Raw genomic sequence first — 18348 nt, forward strand, 5'->3', positions numbered from 1 at the left:
GCCTCTCACACTCTGTTTCTCATGAATAAATAAATAAAATCTTAAAAAAAAAAGTCTGCTTAGATTTGAATCCTAGCTCTACTGTTTACCATCCTTGTACCTTCAATTTATTTTCCCTCACTAAGATATGAAGTATTTCACTTATCATTTATATTATTTTGCCTGTCATCAGTGTAGTTAATTGTACACTTACACAGTAATAAAAATTACACAGTACCTACCTCATGAGTTTTTATACTGAAGGAGATCACATAAGAACTTGATATATGTAGGCCATTTCTTTTAAGATTTTATTTTTAAGTAATCTCTACACCCAAAATAGGACTTGAACCCACAACCCTGAGATCTCAAGAGTTGCACATTCTAGTGTACCATTGTTAGCTATCATTAAATTTATTAGTGACATTTGTGAAGTTGACTATATAAATGACTGGAAATTAAATAAAGAATGTTGCTAAATAATAACAAAGTACTTGTAAGTAACTCAGGCTTTGAATCCACTGCATTTCTTTTTTCTCTCACTTTAACCTTCTGCCTACATAAAACAAATAAATGAAAATTAGCCTTACAGCTTAGCTACTCTGAAATCAGGTATGGTTTCCTTTTCCTTTTTTTTTTCTTAAGATTTTATTTATTTATTCATGAGAGACACACACAGAAAGAGAGAGAGAGAGAAAGAGAGAGAGAGAGAGAGGTAGAGACACAGGCAGAGGGAGAAGCAGGCTCCATGCAGAGCGGGATGGGGGACTGGATCCCAGGACTCCAGGATCACACCCTGGGCCGAAGGCAGACGCTAAACCGCTGAGCCACCCCGGGATCCCTGGTTTCCTTTTTCTATGCAATAAATGTTCTGACAATTTCCTCAAATAACCAATTAACTTTCCTCAATTTGTAAAATATTAAAGTGGGTGCCTGGGTGGCTCAGTGGTTGAGCGTCTGCCTTTGGTTCAAGTCATGATCCCAGGGTGCTGCGATCAAGTCCCCCATCAAGCTCCCCAAGGGAAGCCTGCCTCTCCCTCTACCTGTGTCTCTCCATGTCTCACTCATGAATAAAAAAATAAAATCTTTTAAAAAAATAGATAAAATAAAATTTTAAACTAGGGACAATTCATATCTTGCAGAGCTGATGTCAAGATTATAGGTAATCTATGTTTGTATACCTATGACAACTTCACCCCAACCAAAAAGTGATACTCTCTTCTAAAATGTTACAGCATATAAAAACCTATAAAAACCTCATACTATCAGACTTCCCAGAACCAGTTATTTTTGTTCAATTCCTAAGTTACTAAGAATTAAGTTCCTTATAATTCCAATACAGAGTTTTCCACAGAGCAAGCACACAGTATTTCTAACTTCATTTTCTAAATCCTCTGTATTTGGACATAGGAACACACTATAAAAGAAACCTTAATAATTCAAATAATGACTGCCCCCTGGACACAGAGATCATCATTTTAAAATAATGCATTATGCTACAATTTTTAAATTAACCTGATGGTAAAGGGAACACAAAAACGGTACAGGGTCCATTCTGGTATTTTTAAAATAAAAACTGGTGGGTGCTAACCCAGCCAGAGGAGCATCCGACTCTTGATCTTGGGGTCGTGAGTTTGAGTCCCACATAGGGTGTAGAGATTAAATAAACTCAAATAAATAAATATTTTTTCAAAATGGTAAGCTCTAATTTCTAACATTAAAAGGTCTTTTCCGGGACGCCTGGGTGGCTCAGCAGTCGAGTGTCTGCCTTTGGCTCAGGGTGTGATCCTGGGATCCTAGGATCGAGTCCCTCATCCGGCTCCCTGGGAGGAGCCTGCTTCTCCCTCTGCCTATGTCTCTGCCTTCTCTCTGTGTCTCTCATGAATAAATAAATAAATAAAAATTTAAAAAAATAAAAAAATAAGAGATCTCCCTGTAACAGTGCTACTAAAGGGTAATAAAGAAACACACTCTCTTTGCTAGTGGGTACCAAAGAACTAAAGAGTCAAAGTGAAACTAACCACTAGAGGGCAGCCCCCCGTGGCGCAGCGGTTTAGCGCCGCCTGCAGCCCAGGGCATGATCCTGGAGACCGGGGATCGAGTCCCACATCGGGCTCCCTGCATGGAGCCTGCTTCTCCCTCTGCCTCTCTCTCTCTCTCTCTCTCTCTGTCTCTATGAATAAATAAATAAAAATTAAAAAAAAAAAAGAAACTAACCACTAGAGAGTGAAGGAGGAAGAGAGGAGGGAAAGATAAAGGTCACAAACAAAATAAACCTAGCACACTGAACACTTTCTTTCATCAAAGACGCTCTATTTCAATGTTTGTAAGCATCAAAATTTGTTTTTTTTAAAAACTGTCATATCTTAGAAAAACTTTAATTTTCCAAAGTATAGATGGGATTGTTGCCTTTTTCCAAAAAGAGTAACTAGGTTCTACTGCTTTCTCTACAAGATGTGCATTCCTCCAGTGTTCTATAATTAAAATCTGTGGGAGCAGTGGGATCTGAAAGCACTACAGAACACCAACTATTTCTTGTTTCCTTGACAAACGGATGAGAAACTCAGTCTAGCTGGTTTGTATAACACTATTAAGTTCCTGAGTAATTTTTACTAGTCTCTGAACTTCTTCTAGACATTAAAAAACCTCTTATATCCTTACTTCTCAGATAGTTGAAATATATTTTTTAAGATTTTATTTATTTATTCATGAGATACAAAGAGAGAGAGAGGCAGAGGGAGAAGCAGGCTCCTCTCAGGGAGCCCAATGAGGGACTTGATCCTAGGATCCCCAGATCACACCCTGACCCAAAGGCGTCTCAACCACTGAGCCACCCAGACACCTCAGACAGCTAAAATTTTATTTTTTTAAAGATTTTATTTATTTATTCATGATAGACACACACACACGGGGGCGGGGGGCAGAGACACAGGCATGAGGGAGGAGCAGGCTCCATGCAGGGAGCCGGACGGACGTCGGACTCGATCCGGGGACTCCAGGATCACACCCTGGGCAGAAGGCAGGCGCTTAAACTGCTGAGCCACCCAGGCTGCCCAGACAGTTGAAATTTTAAAACAAATATCATAACTAATTGACAAAAGCTTAGGAGAAAAACTAATTTGGATGCATCTATTATTTATTAGTTTATGAAAAGCAGGAAGCCAATCACTAAAAATAAAATCAGTAACCCTCTACTCCCTAAGAAACTGTACACATACAGGGGTGCTTAGGTGGCTCAGCTGGTTATACATCTGACTTCAGCCCAGGTCAAGATCTCAGAGTCCTGAAATCTAGCCCCAAGACCCTCTGTGGGGAGTCTCCTCCCTCTCCCTCAGCCCCCCCCCTTCCCCAGCTCATGCTCTCTAATAATTAAAATTTTAAAAAAATTATACACATATACACACTTACCCTTTCTTTGCAGACAAAACAGTAATTTTGGTGTGACCTATTTGAGCAAATATTAATTAGCATTTTTCCACTGCCAATGAAATTTTCCTTTCCATAACAAAGAATAATTTGAAGTTTGTCAATATTGTTTCACACTTTTAGTTATAGGAATGTTTACTTGCTACATAATTTAACATTTAGCTTACTATGGAATATATAACAAAATTATGTCATATACAAGGCTTCAAACCCACCTAGGGCCACGTTTGTATCATCACCCTTCTGCAGTTGAGAGACAACCCAGCTAAATGAAGAATATAATGACTGATTATAAAAGTATCATAATCCAAGTAAAAAAAGCTCATTTAGTACATACCATTGCAATAATTATATGTCATAATTAGGTAGTTCATGTTTTGAACACTGTCAGGAAACATGGAAAATATAATCTATATCTCTATGAATTTAGGGCAATAGAATGAAGAAGAAGTGATCTTAGCATCCAAAGGAGAGAGAGAGAACCAGTTATGCAATAATTTTATAGTTGGTAATTATGATACAGCTACTGCCTAACTAATCCATAAGTGCTTTTAGCCTAAACCAAGAGTAGAAACATTCAAGAGCTCAAAATAGATTTATTACTTCTTTGGGGAACTGAAATAAGGTTTACCTTAAACCTCAGAATATAAGCCAAGAACACATTAGACTAAATAAGCAGAAAGAGGGATCTGAAATAAATAAATAAATAAATAAATAAATAAATAGATAAATCCTTCTCTCTCGACCTCTTCTCTATCTACACGTATTACTCTATCTATACTTAATTCTGATGTAGATCTCTTCTAGCCCTGCGGCTCCAAAGACAACCTATACATTAAACACACACACTGTGGTGACTGTTGCCTAATTCTGTGAATATACTACAACTGAATTGTACACTTTACATGAATGAATTTTATATTTGTGAATTATATCTCAATGAAGATATTTTAAAACATAGGCAATCCAAACCTAACATTCAAAACTAAATTTCTGGGCAGCCCCAGTGGCCCAGCGGTTTAGCACCGCCCTCGGCCTGGGGTGTGATCCTGGAGACCCAGGATGAGTCCTGCATCGGGCTCCCTGCATGGAGCCTGCTTCTCCCTCTGCCTGGGTCTCTGCCCCGCCCCCCTCTGTCATGAATAAATAAATAAAATCTTAAAAAAAAAAAGGACTAAATTTCTGATCTTCTTACCAAAATCTGTTCTACTTATAGCCTTCCTCATATTAATAAATATCAACTCTTTCTAGCCAGGCAAAAAAAAAAAACAGTCATTCTGGATTACTTCCCTCTCTTACCTGATGTTTAATCCATCTAGAAATCTGATTAGATCTACATTCAAAATAGATCCAGAATTAAATTACTTATCACTTCCACAGGCCACAACCTGGTCCAAACCACTAACATCTTACTCCAGGATTACTACAACAGACACCTAATTGGTTACTACAACAGACACCTAATTGGTATCCCTGTTTGCAACAATCGGAATGACCTTTTAAAAACATAAATCATGGGGGGTGCCTACTTGGCTCAGTTGGTAGAGCATGAGACTCTTGATCTCAGGGACAGGAGTTCAAGCCCCACAGAGGGCCTAGAGCTCACTTAAAAATATATATCAGTTCACATCACTCCTTTGCTCAAATAGCTCTCCATCTCACTCAGAATGAAAGCCAAAGTCCTTAAAATACCTATAAAACATTGTGATGTGCCCCTCCTTCCACTATCACCCACCATAATCTGAGTTCATCTGCTAAACTACTCCTTTTTCACCACAAAAGCTTTCTTGCTCTTCCTTAAACTCCCCAGGCAGATCTCAGGACCTTTGTATTTTTCTGTTCTTTTTGTGTTAGAACATTCTCCTCACACTCTCATTATCTATATTGCTTAATACCTCATCTGTCTGCACAAATATCACTTTCTGAGTGAGGCCTTCTCTTAACCACCTAATTTAAAACTGCAAACTCCTATAACGCTCTGTATTTTCCTATCCTGCTTTATACTTCTCTACAGTACTTCTAATATTTTTACCTTCTAATATATTTAATATTTTACCTATTTATCTTGTTTATTATCTCCCCTTATTGGAATATAAGCTCCAAAAGGGCATTTTTCTCCATTTTGTTCACATGCTGTATCTCCAGTGCTTAGTACAACAGGTATTCAACAAATATTCGTAAAAGAACTGAATATAATCCCGGGACTTATAAGTAAAATTCATCTTGATACTACTCATAGTTAGACTTTGTATCTAGTCCCCCTGTATTACTCGTTCATATACATATGACATGTAATTAAAAAGCTTTACACCAGGCACCTGGGTGGCCCAGTTATTAAGCATCTGCTTTCAGCTCCAGGTCATGATCGTGGAGTTCCGAGATTGAGCCCTACACCAAGCCCCCACCAAGCCTGCATCAGGCTCCCTGCTCAGGAGGGAGTTGGCTTCTCCCTCTACTCCTCACGCCTCTCATGCTCTTGCTCCCTCAAATAAATAAACAAACAAACAAATAAATAAAATATTTTAAAAAATAAAAAGCTTTATGCCTATGACAATGTTGTTATATATTCTAAATGTCTAGCCTACATACCTGCTACAAAGGACGGATTACAAAGAAAATAAACAGTTAACTATGCCAGCTGCTTTTAGGCTTTTGCGTTTGTTTTCTGTTTTTAGGCTTTTGGATCACATCATAGAAACTCACAACTATTACCCTGTGACTTATTAGGTAGATACAGATATTACTAAGTAGGAAACCTAATATACTCAGTATCTGGCACTTGAGATATTGCTTTTTATTTACTTCTTTTGTAAAGATTTTACTTATTTCTTTGTTTGTTTATTTATTTTTATTCATGAGAGACCCAGAGAGAGAGAGAGAGAGAGAGAGAGGGGCAGAGACACAGGCAGAGGGAGAAGCAGGCTCCATGCAGGGGACTCTGTCGGGGATCTCCAGGATCATGCCCTGGGCTGAAGGTGGCGCTAAACCGCTGAGACACCCAGGCTGCTTTTTTTTTTTTTTTTTTAATATTTTACTTATTTATTTGACAGAGAGCACAAGCAGAGGGTGCAGCAGGCAGAGGGAGAGGGAGATGCAGGCTCCTCACTGATCAGGGAGCCTGATACGAGGCTTGATCCCAGGACCCTGAGATCATGACCTGAGCGGAAGGCAGATCTTAACCGACTAAGCCACCAAGGTGCTTCAAGATACTGCTTTTATTGTTGGAGGTCCATATCTGTGGTTGACCTCTGTTGTTTTTATAGATTTTATTTATTTATTTAAGAAAGAGAGAGAGCACTAGCCGGGGAGAGGAAAAGGGAGGAGAAAACTCCCTGCTCAGCAGGGAGCCCTGTGCAGGGCTGGACACCAGGACCCCCGAGATCATGACTTGATCCCAGGGCAGATGCTTAACTGACCAACTAAGCCACCCAGGCGTCCTGGCCTCTGCTGTTTGAAGAAAAAAAAAAAAAAGTAATAAAAATTCTAAAATCTGTGCCCCCAAAAAACAGTAAATAAAGAAGTAACTACATTTCAGAAACCAAAGCAGCAGAAATGGTCCCAGACGCTCAGATTTGTGGAATATCAAATAAACAAAAGCAGACCGCACTCCCCACTTATCAGTACTGCGCTTCAAATTTTTTTGTCAAGAAAACCCTTTTATGCGGTACCTGACTTGCTCAGTCTGTATACTGTGTGTCTCTTGATCTTGGGGTCATGAGTTCAAGCCCCACTCTGAGTGTACAGATTACTTCAAGAAAAAAAAAAGAGAGAGAGAGAGAGAGAGAGAGAGAGACACCTGGGTGACTCAATAGTTCAACATCTGCCTTTGGGTCAGGTCGTGACCCCAGGGTCCTGGGACCGAGTTCCACATGGTGCTCCCCGCAAGGAGCCTTCTTCTCCCTCTGCCTATGTCTCTGCCTCTCTCTCTCTCTCATGAATAAATAAAATCTTAAAAAAGAAAGAAAGAAACTACTTTTATTATTTAATCCAAATGCACCTCACATTTAGAAATTTTTATCTAGTAGTCAGGTTTCATAGCTAACAAGTTTTCAAGCAAAAACAAAAATGCCTATCAGAACTCAAAATTCACACAAGATAATCAGCTGTGCCACAGAAAACAAAAACAAAACACCCACAAAGATTTAACATCTCAACATTCTGGTTAATCTATATGGCCTTCTCTTGAATAAATGAGCAAGTAGTCAAGAGTTCTCTACATGGTAGGAAATATTTTGTGAATCAGAATGGCTGTATAATATAGTGGCTATACACACTCTAAATCCAGAATTCCTGGATTGAATCCTAGCTCTATCATGTAATAGTTCTGTAACCACTGGCAAATTAATCAATCTCTTAGTGTGTCTGTTTTCTTATCTGTAAAATGCAGATCATAACACCTACACTTCAAAGAGCTATGAAGACTAAAATTAATTAGTATGTATTAAATACTTGAAAGGTGCCTGGCACATAGGAACCACTGGATAAAAGTTAGCTATAAAATTATCACCATCTTCAGGGTCTATCTAAGGATCCCTGAGGCCCAAACTGAGAAACCACTGTCATAAATTAAAAAAATGGTAACCACACTTCGTAAACTTTCTGCAACAATTTAATCCTGTAAAAAGATAATTTTTTTTTTTTTGCTAGACTATTTCTATATAACAATTTCTTTTGTGGAATGGGCAGGCCAGGTGGCTCAGCGGTTTAGCACCGCCTTTGGCCCAGGGCCTGATCCTGGAGACCCGGGATCTGGCCCTGGCCCACGTCAGGCTCCTGGCATGGAGCCTGCTTCTCCCTCTGCCTGTGTCTCTGCCTCTCTCTCTCTCTCTCTCTCTCTCTCTCTCTCTCTTTCTCTCTCATGAATAAATAAATAAAATCTTAAAAAAAAAAAAAAAAAAAGACTGTACTGAGAGTTCCTTCAAGTGAGGGGGAGGGGGAGGGTAAGGGGAGTAGAAGAAAAAAAGATTGGTCATTAAGGTGATAACTACTAAAATAGGATACTCAACAGAAGGTCAAGGTTGGGGTGTAAATACTTAAAGTTTGTATCAAAAATAACTGAAGGGACTTAACAGATTTTTAGCTCTACAAATTACACTACTCTCCTATATCCCCATTTTCTTCAAAAACTCACTTAAATTCTCATAACACCTTCTAAAACAAACCAACTCATTCAAGGGTTAGAAGACATGGAAATTTAACGAACACAATAATTTCGATTTTGTCCTACTAATTCTTCAGGGGACTTGCTAATTCATTACAGAGTCTGGTCCAATCCATCTGCCCCTAACTGGGAATTTCCAGCACTATACCCAAAACAAAGTTCTGCTGTAATTATTCTGGATACTCAGGATTTTAAGACAATCTTTATCTGTATTATCACTGTCATTATAATAAATACTCTGAATGTTTTTTATATGATAGGACCTATTTTCATTTTTTTTTTTAAGATTGTATTTATTCATGAGACACACAGATTGAGAGTTAGAGACACAGGCAGAGGGAGAAGCAGGCTCCCCATGGAGCAGGGAGCCTGAAGTGGGATTCGATCCCAGGACCCCGAGATCATGACCTAAGCCAAAGGCAGACGCTCAACCACAGAGCCACCCAGGCACCCCTCACCCAGGTATTAAATGAAGGAACTAAGGTCTAAATATAGGTCTAATTCTTATGTCTGCATTTTTCTACATTGATTCCTATTTCACATTTTAAAATGAGAAATAAATGAAGTAAATTAAACGAAAATCTGGTCAACTGCATATCAAGTCCAAAAACAGCCATATCTAGAAAACAAATAAACAAAAACAAAACAAAAAGAGCCATATCTTGAACCTGACAACCATAATTGAACATTTCTTTCACTGAATTACAAACATTTCTTTCTGATAAACAGAAATTAAAACAATGCAAGTTCTTGATTAATACACAAAATTATGCTGACAAGTATTTATTGACTGCTTACATTGTGTCAAACACTGTTCTAGTTGCTTGAGGATATAGCAGCAAAGAAGACCTAGCTCTGTAATCTGGTGGGAAAAGATAAACAAAAAAACATATAAACAAATAAACAAGGTAATTTCATATACTGAAAATAATGTGAAGTGACGGAAACCAAGTGCAGGGACCACCTGGAATAAGGTTAAATAAGAGAAGGGCCTTTCTGAAGGTAATACACGAGCTTGCCTCTAAATGATGCAAAAACAGAACTGGAAGAAGTCTGAGAGGTAGTAGGCAGGGCAGGTGGTGTGGGAACTTGTAAACCACAGTAAAAGAAGTTTAGATCTTGGGACACCTAGGTGGCTCAGCGATTGAGCGCCTCCCTTCAGCCCAGGGCAAGATCCTGGAGTCCTGGGATGGAGTCCCACATCGGGCTCCCTGCATGGAGCCTGCTTCTCCCTCTGCCTGTGTCTCTGCCCCTCTCTCTCTCTCTGTGTCTCTATGAATAAATAAATAAATAAAATCTTTAAAAAAATAAAAAATAAACACAATTCCTAAGTAATGGATGCCAGAACAAAAAAGAGAGGCAAAAGTGACATCAGGAAAACGACACAAAGTCTGGGACCATCAGAGAGACCTCCTTCACAAACTTGCCTAAAGCTGACTTAGAAACAAACTCAAACTAAAATAATCCCAACTGTAAAGAAATATGAAACTAAATGAGGCTTAATGCATAAACTATTTTCACTGTGCCCTTCATCACTCTCCTGAAACTTTATCTCAAAAGGATTTACCCTGAGATAGATGTTCATTAAATGTAAAGACAAAATGACTACAAATAACTTAACAGTTTAGGAAGTTCTATTCCACTAAGAAAAAAAAAGAATCAAGTTTTTAGAAAGCCTAATGCATTTACCTATACAAATTATATATAATGCACTTCAAAATGAAGTATTATCTAACTACAGCAATCACTTTTTCACTCAAGATATCAATACAAGGGAAATAAGCTCAGGCAAGATATCAACAATAGTAGAGGCAGAAAACTTCTGGCTCCAGTCTATCTCTTACTGCTAACTAGAAAAAAACTCTAATTGTCATATGAAATCCCACAAGACAGGTACAGGAACCAACTCAGTCTTGCAAATGATGTAACCATACGATTAAAGCACCAGAACTCAAAGGTAGGAAACATTAAATGTTTGTATAATTTAGTACTAATGTTTTTATTTTTTTATTTTTATTTTTTAATTTTATTTATTTATGATAGGCACACAGTGAGAGAGAGAGAAGCAGAGACATAGGCAGAGGGAGAAGCAGGCTCCATGCACCGGGAGCCCGACGTGGGATTCGATCCCGGGTCTCCAGGATCGCGCCCCGGGCCAAAGGCAGGCGCCAAACCGCTGCGCCACCCAGGGATCCCGAGTACTAATGTTTTTAAAAAAAAGAGAGAGAGAGAGAGAGAGAGAGAGAGAGAGCGCATGTTCTCAGACTCACAGGAGCATTTGCTACCACTGGTGTACCAAGCACATTAAAGAACAATCTTTTCTTTTTTTTAAATCTTGAAACCATTATTACAAAGTTAAATGTGGTCACTGTCATCTGACATGGTGGAGTCAAATTCTAACTTCACCCTTTTTCTGTGTAACCTTAAACAATTTACCTAACATTTCTGGGCCTTAGTTTCCTCACCTGTAAATCAATGATTTAAAAAATCTACCTCTGGGGGCACCTGGGTGGCTCAGTCATTGAACATCTATCTACCTTGGGCTCAGGTCCTGATCCCAGTGTCCTGGGATTGAGTCCTGCATCAGGCTCCCCTCCCCAAAGGGAGCCTGCTTCTCCCTCTGCCTATGTCTCTGCCTCTCTCTATGTCTCTCATGAATAAAGAAATAAAATCTTAAAAAATAACTTAAAAAAATAAAAATTAAAAATCTACCTCTGGTGTCTGGGTTGCTCAGATGGTTAAGTGGCTGCCCTCAGCTCAGGTCAGGATCCCAGTATCCTGGAATGGAGCCCCATGGGGAGGGAGGGGAGAAGAGTCTGCTTGAGATTCTCTCTCTTGCCCCCCCATACCTCTTCCACTAGTGCTCTCACTCAAATCAATAAAATCTTTAGGGATCCCTGGGTGGCGCAGCGGTTTAGCGCCTGCCTTCAGCCCAGGGCGTGATCCTGGAGTCCTGGGATCGAATCCCACATGGGGCTACCTGCATGGAGCCTGTTTCCCCCTCTGTCTCTCATGAATAAATAAATAAAATCTTTAAAAAATAAAATAAAATAAAATCTTTAAAGAAAGATAAAAAAATTTAAAAATCTACCTCTTAGAGTTATTTTAAAATATAATGAAATAGATATATTGTAAATGGCAATACACATAGCAGATACTTAATATGTGAGCCTTTAATGACTTACCGTATTTTATATTGTATGTTCTTTTTCTTTTTTTAAAAAAAGATTTTATTTACTTATTCATGAGAGAGACAGAGAGAGAGGCAGAGACACCAGCAGAAGGAGAAGTAGGCTCCTCGCAAAGGAGCCCTATGTGGGACTAGATCCCGGGACTCCAGGATCATGCCCTGGGCTGATGGGAGGGGCTCAACCACTGAGCCACCCAGGCTGCCTATATTGTATGTTCTAATTTTACTTCTTGGAAAGTAAATATAGATAATCTTGTCTTGGTCCTACAATCTTTTCAGCATATATTCAAAGTGGCACAAAACATCTCCACCAATAACTTTATATACACAAATAGTTTGAAGATTGGGGCCTATGATTTTGTAAGTTTTATCCATCTGTTCCCCAAGACGTAAACACAAATCAAAACATTACAAAGACAATGGTAGAAGTGGAATAAGAAGAGTAACTGGATGATGGGTCTCACTGGTAACATGCCATAGGCAAGAAGCAACAAAAGACCTTAAAGTCAAATAGATATATATGGATTTAGGGTTAACTCCTCTTCTCAGCAGGAAACAACAATGACTTTTCCAACACTTACTGCTAAGAGATTTGAAATGTTTTGGAAACAATCCCTGCTTCCTGACAGTTTACTATACCTCCTTTCTGTAGTAAAAAAGCAAAGTGGAAAAAAATCTCCGATGGATACAAAAAAGCAGTAACGGGGGGGTGGGGGGGATGTATTATACAGTCAAAAAGCCCATTTCCTGATTTCCTGTTTTACCTCTGAAGGCAAACCCATTTCTTTAAAAAGGTATTTCAAGTGACTGAAAAGTAGCTGGACATGTTTTCATTTTAAGGTACTAATGATGATACCGACTACAGTTATTTCTGGCCGGTATCAAGAAGCCCGTATTTATCTGATTGCAGCAAACTCAGGTACAAGGAAACCTCCCAGGTGGTCGGCTCAGTTCTAAGTAGAGCTCCTGTTACTTCGTAACATTCATCCAAGTAAGGCCCTTCCTATAACACCACGAGTTTTAGGTCAGTGTAAAACAGAGCGGTCCAAAATATTCCAACCAAGTGAGTGGCTCTGCTATTGCTTGAACCATAGCTTGTCCATCATCAAGAAAACCAGAAATCAGCACGTCAAGGCCTCTGTGAAATAAACGGACGCGATAATTTCCGCGAAGGTTCAATAAAGATAACAGCACCTTAAAAGGCTCTGAAACGAAATAATACCTAAATTTCTGAAGATCTGGGCCCAACGGCCCAAGGTCACACAGACCAAGTCAGTTAAGTAGCTGATAAAAATTTTCAAGAAACGATGAGCCTCCTGCAGCTCAGGACAACCCTACCTAGGAATGGAGTCTGGGTTTGGGAACACTCGCGTCAAAGCTTTAATGTGAACAAGGCCAACCGAATGCAGTGGCTCCAAGGGAAAACCCCAGGCGTTTCGGGAAGGATTTCCTCCCATTTCCCCAGTCTCCCCTTCCCTAGTCACCCCCGACACTCACATCTCCGGAGCCACTTCATCCAATGGTAGACGATAGTAGTGTGGTGTTTCTTGTTCTCTATACACCAGGACGATAAGCCTTGAATAGATTCCATGGTGTTAGTTACCGACTGGAATTTTCGATCCAACGAGGACTCCAGAGCCCCTGCCGAAGAGGCCGACGAGGAGGAGGCCTTACTGCTGCCTCCGCCGCCGCCGGCCGCCATCTTCCCGGTTTGCACAAGCGCTGCTGCTCCTCTGGCGGCGGCGGCGGCGGCGGCGGCGGCGGCGGGGTGGCGGTGGCGGCGGCGGCGGCGGCGGGAGCGGGAGCCGGAGCCGGAGCGGGCAAAACAATCACTGCGAGTGCGTGAAAGCCGCAGGTGGGGAGGGAGGTCAGGGGGTGGGGAGGGTACACGCGCTAGGCTCTTCTGGAGGTAGGTCGGGAGGACCAGCTGCTGGGCACGCTGGTGACTCCTACACGCTGTAAGGAGGGGCTGCGGGCATCGAAGGTTTATCAGAATTGTTCAAGGGGTTGTGTTTAAACCAGTCAATAGTCACGGGAAGAATTGCGCAGAAAACAGATCCTGCAAAGCCTTTCAAAACGCCTGGCCCCGAAACTAATGGTTTTACACTGTTCAGCTCTCAAAGCTAAGGCTCGTCCCCACTCCTGTCGCCACACTCCTGTAAGGGTAGGCGTTAATACCTTAAATTTAATACTATCCGATTACCCCTTCAGTTGCAGAAATCTTTCTCCTTTAGCTCCTCTAGCACAGAAAAGGCCCAAGGCTACCTAGTCAGGACTTTTTTTTTTTGCAACGCAATAGCAGCAAAGGGACAGCAACAGTATCGCGCACGCGCTGCTTCGCCCCGCCTCCCCGCTTCCTTCTCAACCTAGAAAGCAGAGGAGGCGTGATGGCGGGGCGGCCTGGCCAATCAAAGGACAAGAACGAGAAGCGCGCGCAGAAGGCTGCAAGTCCCAAGGACCAAGGAGGCGCTACGATTATTTGTGCGCCTGCGCAGCAGACCGGCGTGTAGCGGGCTAAGAGGAAAAACCGGAGGAAGGGTGAGGGAATTGGTCAAACTTAGGAGAGGTTGGGGGAGGGGCTTCACCGCTCTGTCCTGCCCTTTACTTCCTAGGGAGGTCCCCCTCTTGGGGATGTCCAGCTCCCACAACAGGCCGGGAAATTCCCACCGCTCAGAGGTTACTGTTACTTTCTGGTAGCTGCCGCCGCCGCCGCTAACTCCTTGGGGCACCGACTCGCGACAAAGTGGCCGGCAGCCATCTTGCAGGGTCTCAAAAGGTGCGCATGCGCCAGCTCCAGTGAGCCGTTCACTACGCAGACTCCCAGACCAAACAATATTTTACACTCCCCTTGGACGATACCATTCATAGCCAGTAGGTTCTTTAGATGTGGTAAGAGGAAGTTTCAAGTGAAGCGAAAAATTTCCTAGTAAAATTTTCGAGACGAGGAAAGAATAAAAAGCAAGACGTGATCTCACCTTCGCCGGTCACTATGGCATAATACATTATAGTTTACAAGAATCCTGGCTATTCTATTGATTAGCACAACCTGGATGAACAATTCCATCGTATCTGCCTATGTAAATCCTCTGGACAGATTTGGAGGCTCATGTGTTTCACTGAGCACATGCAATTATTTAAGTCTTTTACCTCTCCCCGATGGATTCATCGCTTCTTGAGGCAAGGAACATGTTTTGTGAAGCTCATCTCTAGTATTCATTCATTCATTCATTCATTCATTCATATAAAAGTTCTTGAATGTTTTGTGTCAAGTACAGTTCTAGACATTGGTAAGTATAACAGCAAAACAAAAATCTCCCTGTGGTGCTTAGTTGCAGGAGGCCATAAGCAAATATGTATCAGAAAGTAACAAGTTCTATGAAGAATTCTGAAGCAGTGTAAGGAAGAGAGAGGATATTGTGTGTGTGAGCCTATATGGGAAGGGAAATGGTTTGGTGATCCAGCAAGGCTTCTGGAAGGAAATGACAATATCTGAACGCTGAGAATAAGATAACCAACCAGGTATGGGGAAGGGAGAGAAGAAGGAACAGCAGCTGGCAGAAGGAACGGCCAAGGGCAAAGGACTTAAAACTATATCTTGACATATTTGAGGAAGAAAAAGGAGACTACTGTGCCTGGAAAGAGTAAGAAGGGGCACAAGTAGCAGAATATGAGGTCTGAGGTGAAGAGGGAGAGTTCGTGTAAGACCTTGCAGGCCACTGTAAGGATTTTGGCTTTTAAGTTGGAGATGCGGAGACCCTTTAAGCAACGGAGTTTTAAGAAAAGTAACAACGCGGGGATCCCTGGGTGGCTCAGCGGTTGAGCATCTGCCTGCAGCCAGGGTATGGTCCTGGAGTCCCGGGATCGAGTCCCACATTGGGGTCCCTGCATGGAGTGCATGGAGCCTGCTTCTCCCTCTGCCTGTGTCTCTGCCTGTCTGTGTCTTTCATGAATAAATAAATAAAATCTTTTTAAAAAGAGAGAGAGAAGTTACAAGGCCGTGTAATTTTTTAACTGGTTCCAATGTTGAAAACAGATTTAAGAGCCACCAGTCAAGGAGGCTATTGGAATAATCCAGACAAGGAAATGATGGATTGTACAAAAGTGGTAGCAAAGAGATAGTGAGAAATGGTGTCAGATCCTGGATATATTTTGAAGGTAGAGAGTCAAAAAAATTGCTCATGGGGACGCCTAGGTGGCTCAGCGGTCAAAGTGTCTGCCTTTGGCTCAAGGCCTGATCCTGGGGTCTCAGGATGGGGTCCCAGGATCGAGTCCGCATCAGGCTCCCTGCGTAGAGCCTGCTTCTCCCTCTGCCTGTGTCTCTGTCTCTCATTAATAAATAAATAAAAATCTTTTAAAAAATTGCTCATAGATTTAAGATTATGAGAAAAACAAATTGAGTCAAGTATGATACCAGGGTTTGTGACCTGAGCCATTAGAACAGGGATTTCTCAGCCTTTTTTCATTATTGTTATCCCTAAAGTTCTTTTTTATATGTTTTTTCCTAATCTTGCAGCCTACAGTGAATTTAAATGCCACAGATACACTGTTTATCTGTTTATGTGTTCTATGTTTTAGTCCATGCAAAAATAAGAGGTACTAAAATCTTTAGGGTGCCTTGGCTGGCTCAGTTGGAAGAGCATGCAACTCTTTATCTTACGTTTGAGCCCCATGTTGAGTGTAGAGATTACTTAAATGAATACTTTTATACTAATATTAATATCTAATACTAATACTAATATCTTTCAGTTAAAAATAAAAAATTTTATGGGATGCCTGGGTGGCTCAGCAGTTGAGCACCTGCCTTCGGCACAGGGTGTGATACTGGAGTCCCGGGATCGAGTCCCACATGGGACTCCCTGCATGGAGCCTGCTTCTCCCTCTGCCTATGTTTCTGCCTCTCTCTGTCTCTCATGAATAAATAAAATCTTTTAAAAAATAAAAAATTTTAAAGATATTAATATTTAAAATCTTTATAACTGCATTTGCTGAGTAAACTTTGTTTTTTAAAATATTTTATTTATTTGTTTGTTTACGAGAGACACATAGAGAGCGGGGCAGGGACATAGACAGAGGGAGAAGCAGGCTCCATGCAGGGAGCCCAGTGTGGGACTCAATCCCCAGACTTGGGATCACGCCCTGAGCCAAAGGCAGACGCTCAACTTCTGAGCCACGCAGGTGTCCCTGCTGGGTGAACTTTAACGTAATTTACTTACTTACATAAATTGCAACTTGTGTAATTACACTGTAATATGCAAATTAGTGGTTTACACAAATACATAATAGCAGTGTAATCATTTACAAATCATTCATAATTGTTTATATTCCCAGCAAAACAATTAAAAAATAAATTTCTTCAAAATTTTTAATGAACTTTATTTTTTTTTAAGATTATTTATTTATTTACAAGAGACACACAGAGAGAGAAAGAGGCAGAGACACAGGCAGAGGGAGAAGCAGGCTCCATGCAGGGAGCCCGATGTGGGACTCGATCCCGGGTCCCCAGGATCAGGCCCTGGGCTGAAGGCGGCGCTAAACCACTGAGCCACCCGGGCTGCCCCTGAACTTTAAACTTTTATTTGACATGAGAAAATTACTGTCTGCTTAATCATTCAAATATTGACGTTCTTTCCTTTTCAGCATTCGACAGTTAATGATAAACTGAAAAACAAAAATATAATTAAATAATTAAATACAAACTATTTTTCTTTCAAAGATTTTATTTGATAGAATGAGAGAGAGCACAAACAGGAGGAGCAGCAGGCAGAGGGAGAGGGACAAACAGGTTTCCTAACGAGCAGGGAGCCTAATGCAGGGCTGGATCCCACGATCCTGAAATCATGACCCGAGCCAAAGGCAGATATTAACCAGCTGAGCCACCCAGACGCCCCAAATACAAACTATTTTTATTTGCTCCTCAAAGGCCAAGTCATATGCAAAAACACTCAGAATCAAACATGATTTTCACAAGGCATTACATGACAGCCAAAAAATCAGACCACTTGTGTTTATCTACTTTTAAGAATTATTCATTCTTGAGAAAGAGAGGCAGAGACATAGGCAGAGGGAGAAGCAGGTTCCCTGTGGGGAGCCTGATGTGGGACTCCATCCCAGGACCCTGGGATCATGACCTGAGCCAAAGGCAGACTCAACCACTGAGCTACCCAGGCGCCCCCACTTCCTGTGTTTAGAATTTCAAAATGAAGGGAGAGAAAGTTCTCCAGTCACAGCCTCAAAGTTTTGTAGCGCTGACTTTGCATACATTTTGTATATCTTCTATGAACTCAATGTTCTTGTTGCTTGTGTCATATCAAAAAAAAAAAGAATTTTTTAAAAAAGATTTTATTTATGTACTCATGAGAGACATGGAGAGGCAGAGACATGGGCAGAGGGAGAAGCAGGCTCCATGCAGGGAGCCTGATGTGGGACTTGATCCCAGAACTCTAGGATCATACCCTGAGCCACCCCCGGCATCCCAAAAATAGAGAATTAAGTAAGGAATAAGACTGTGTTGAGTAGGGGCACCTGGGTGGCTCAATCGGTTAAGCATCCAACTCTTGGTTTCGGCTAGGTTGTGATCTCAGGGTCATTTTGG

At 41.1% G+C, this 18348-nt stretch overlaps 1 protein-coding gene across 6 annotated transcripts in view; it reads right to left on the bottom strand.

Annotated features, from left to right (window-relative positions):
- The window catches only part of RPRD2 (regulation of nuclear pre-mRNA domain containing 2), a 95217-nt gene extending 80679 nt beyond the window's left edge, over window positions 1-14538 (bottom strand). For 3 of the 6 annotated variants that reach the window (XM_072766635.1, XM_025983003.2, XM_025983004.2), the window contains exon 1: window positions 13254-14119. In XM_072766635.1, coding sequence (XP_072622736.1) covers window positions 13254-13458 — 205 coding nt within the window. In that variant the 5' untranslated portion in view covers window positions 13459-14119. Of the gene's footprint in view, window positions 1-13253 lie in introns of all 6 variants that reach the window. The other 3 variants (XM_072766633.1, XM_025983002.2, XM_072766636.1) reach the window with 3 other exon arrangements.
- Between the last annotated feature and the right edge of the window lie 3810 nt (window positions 14539-18348).

This window comes from Vulpes vulpes, chromosome 8 (assembly GCF_048418805.1).
Source record: "Vulpes vulpes isolate BD-2025 chromosome 8, VulVul3, whole genome shotgun sequence".
Classification (NCBI taxonomy): Eukaryota; Metazoa; Chordata; class Mammalia; order Carnivora; family Canidae; genus Vulpes; species Vulpes vulpes.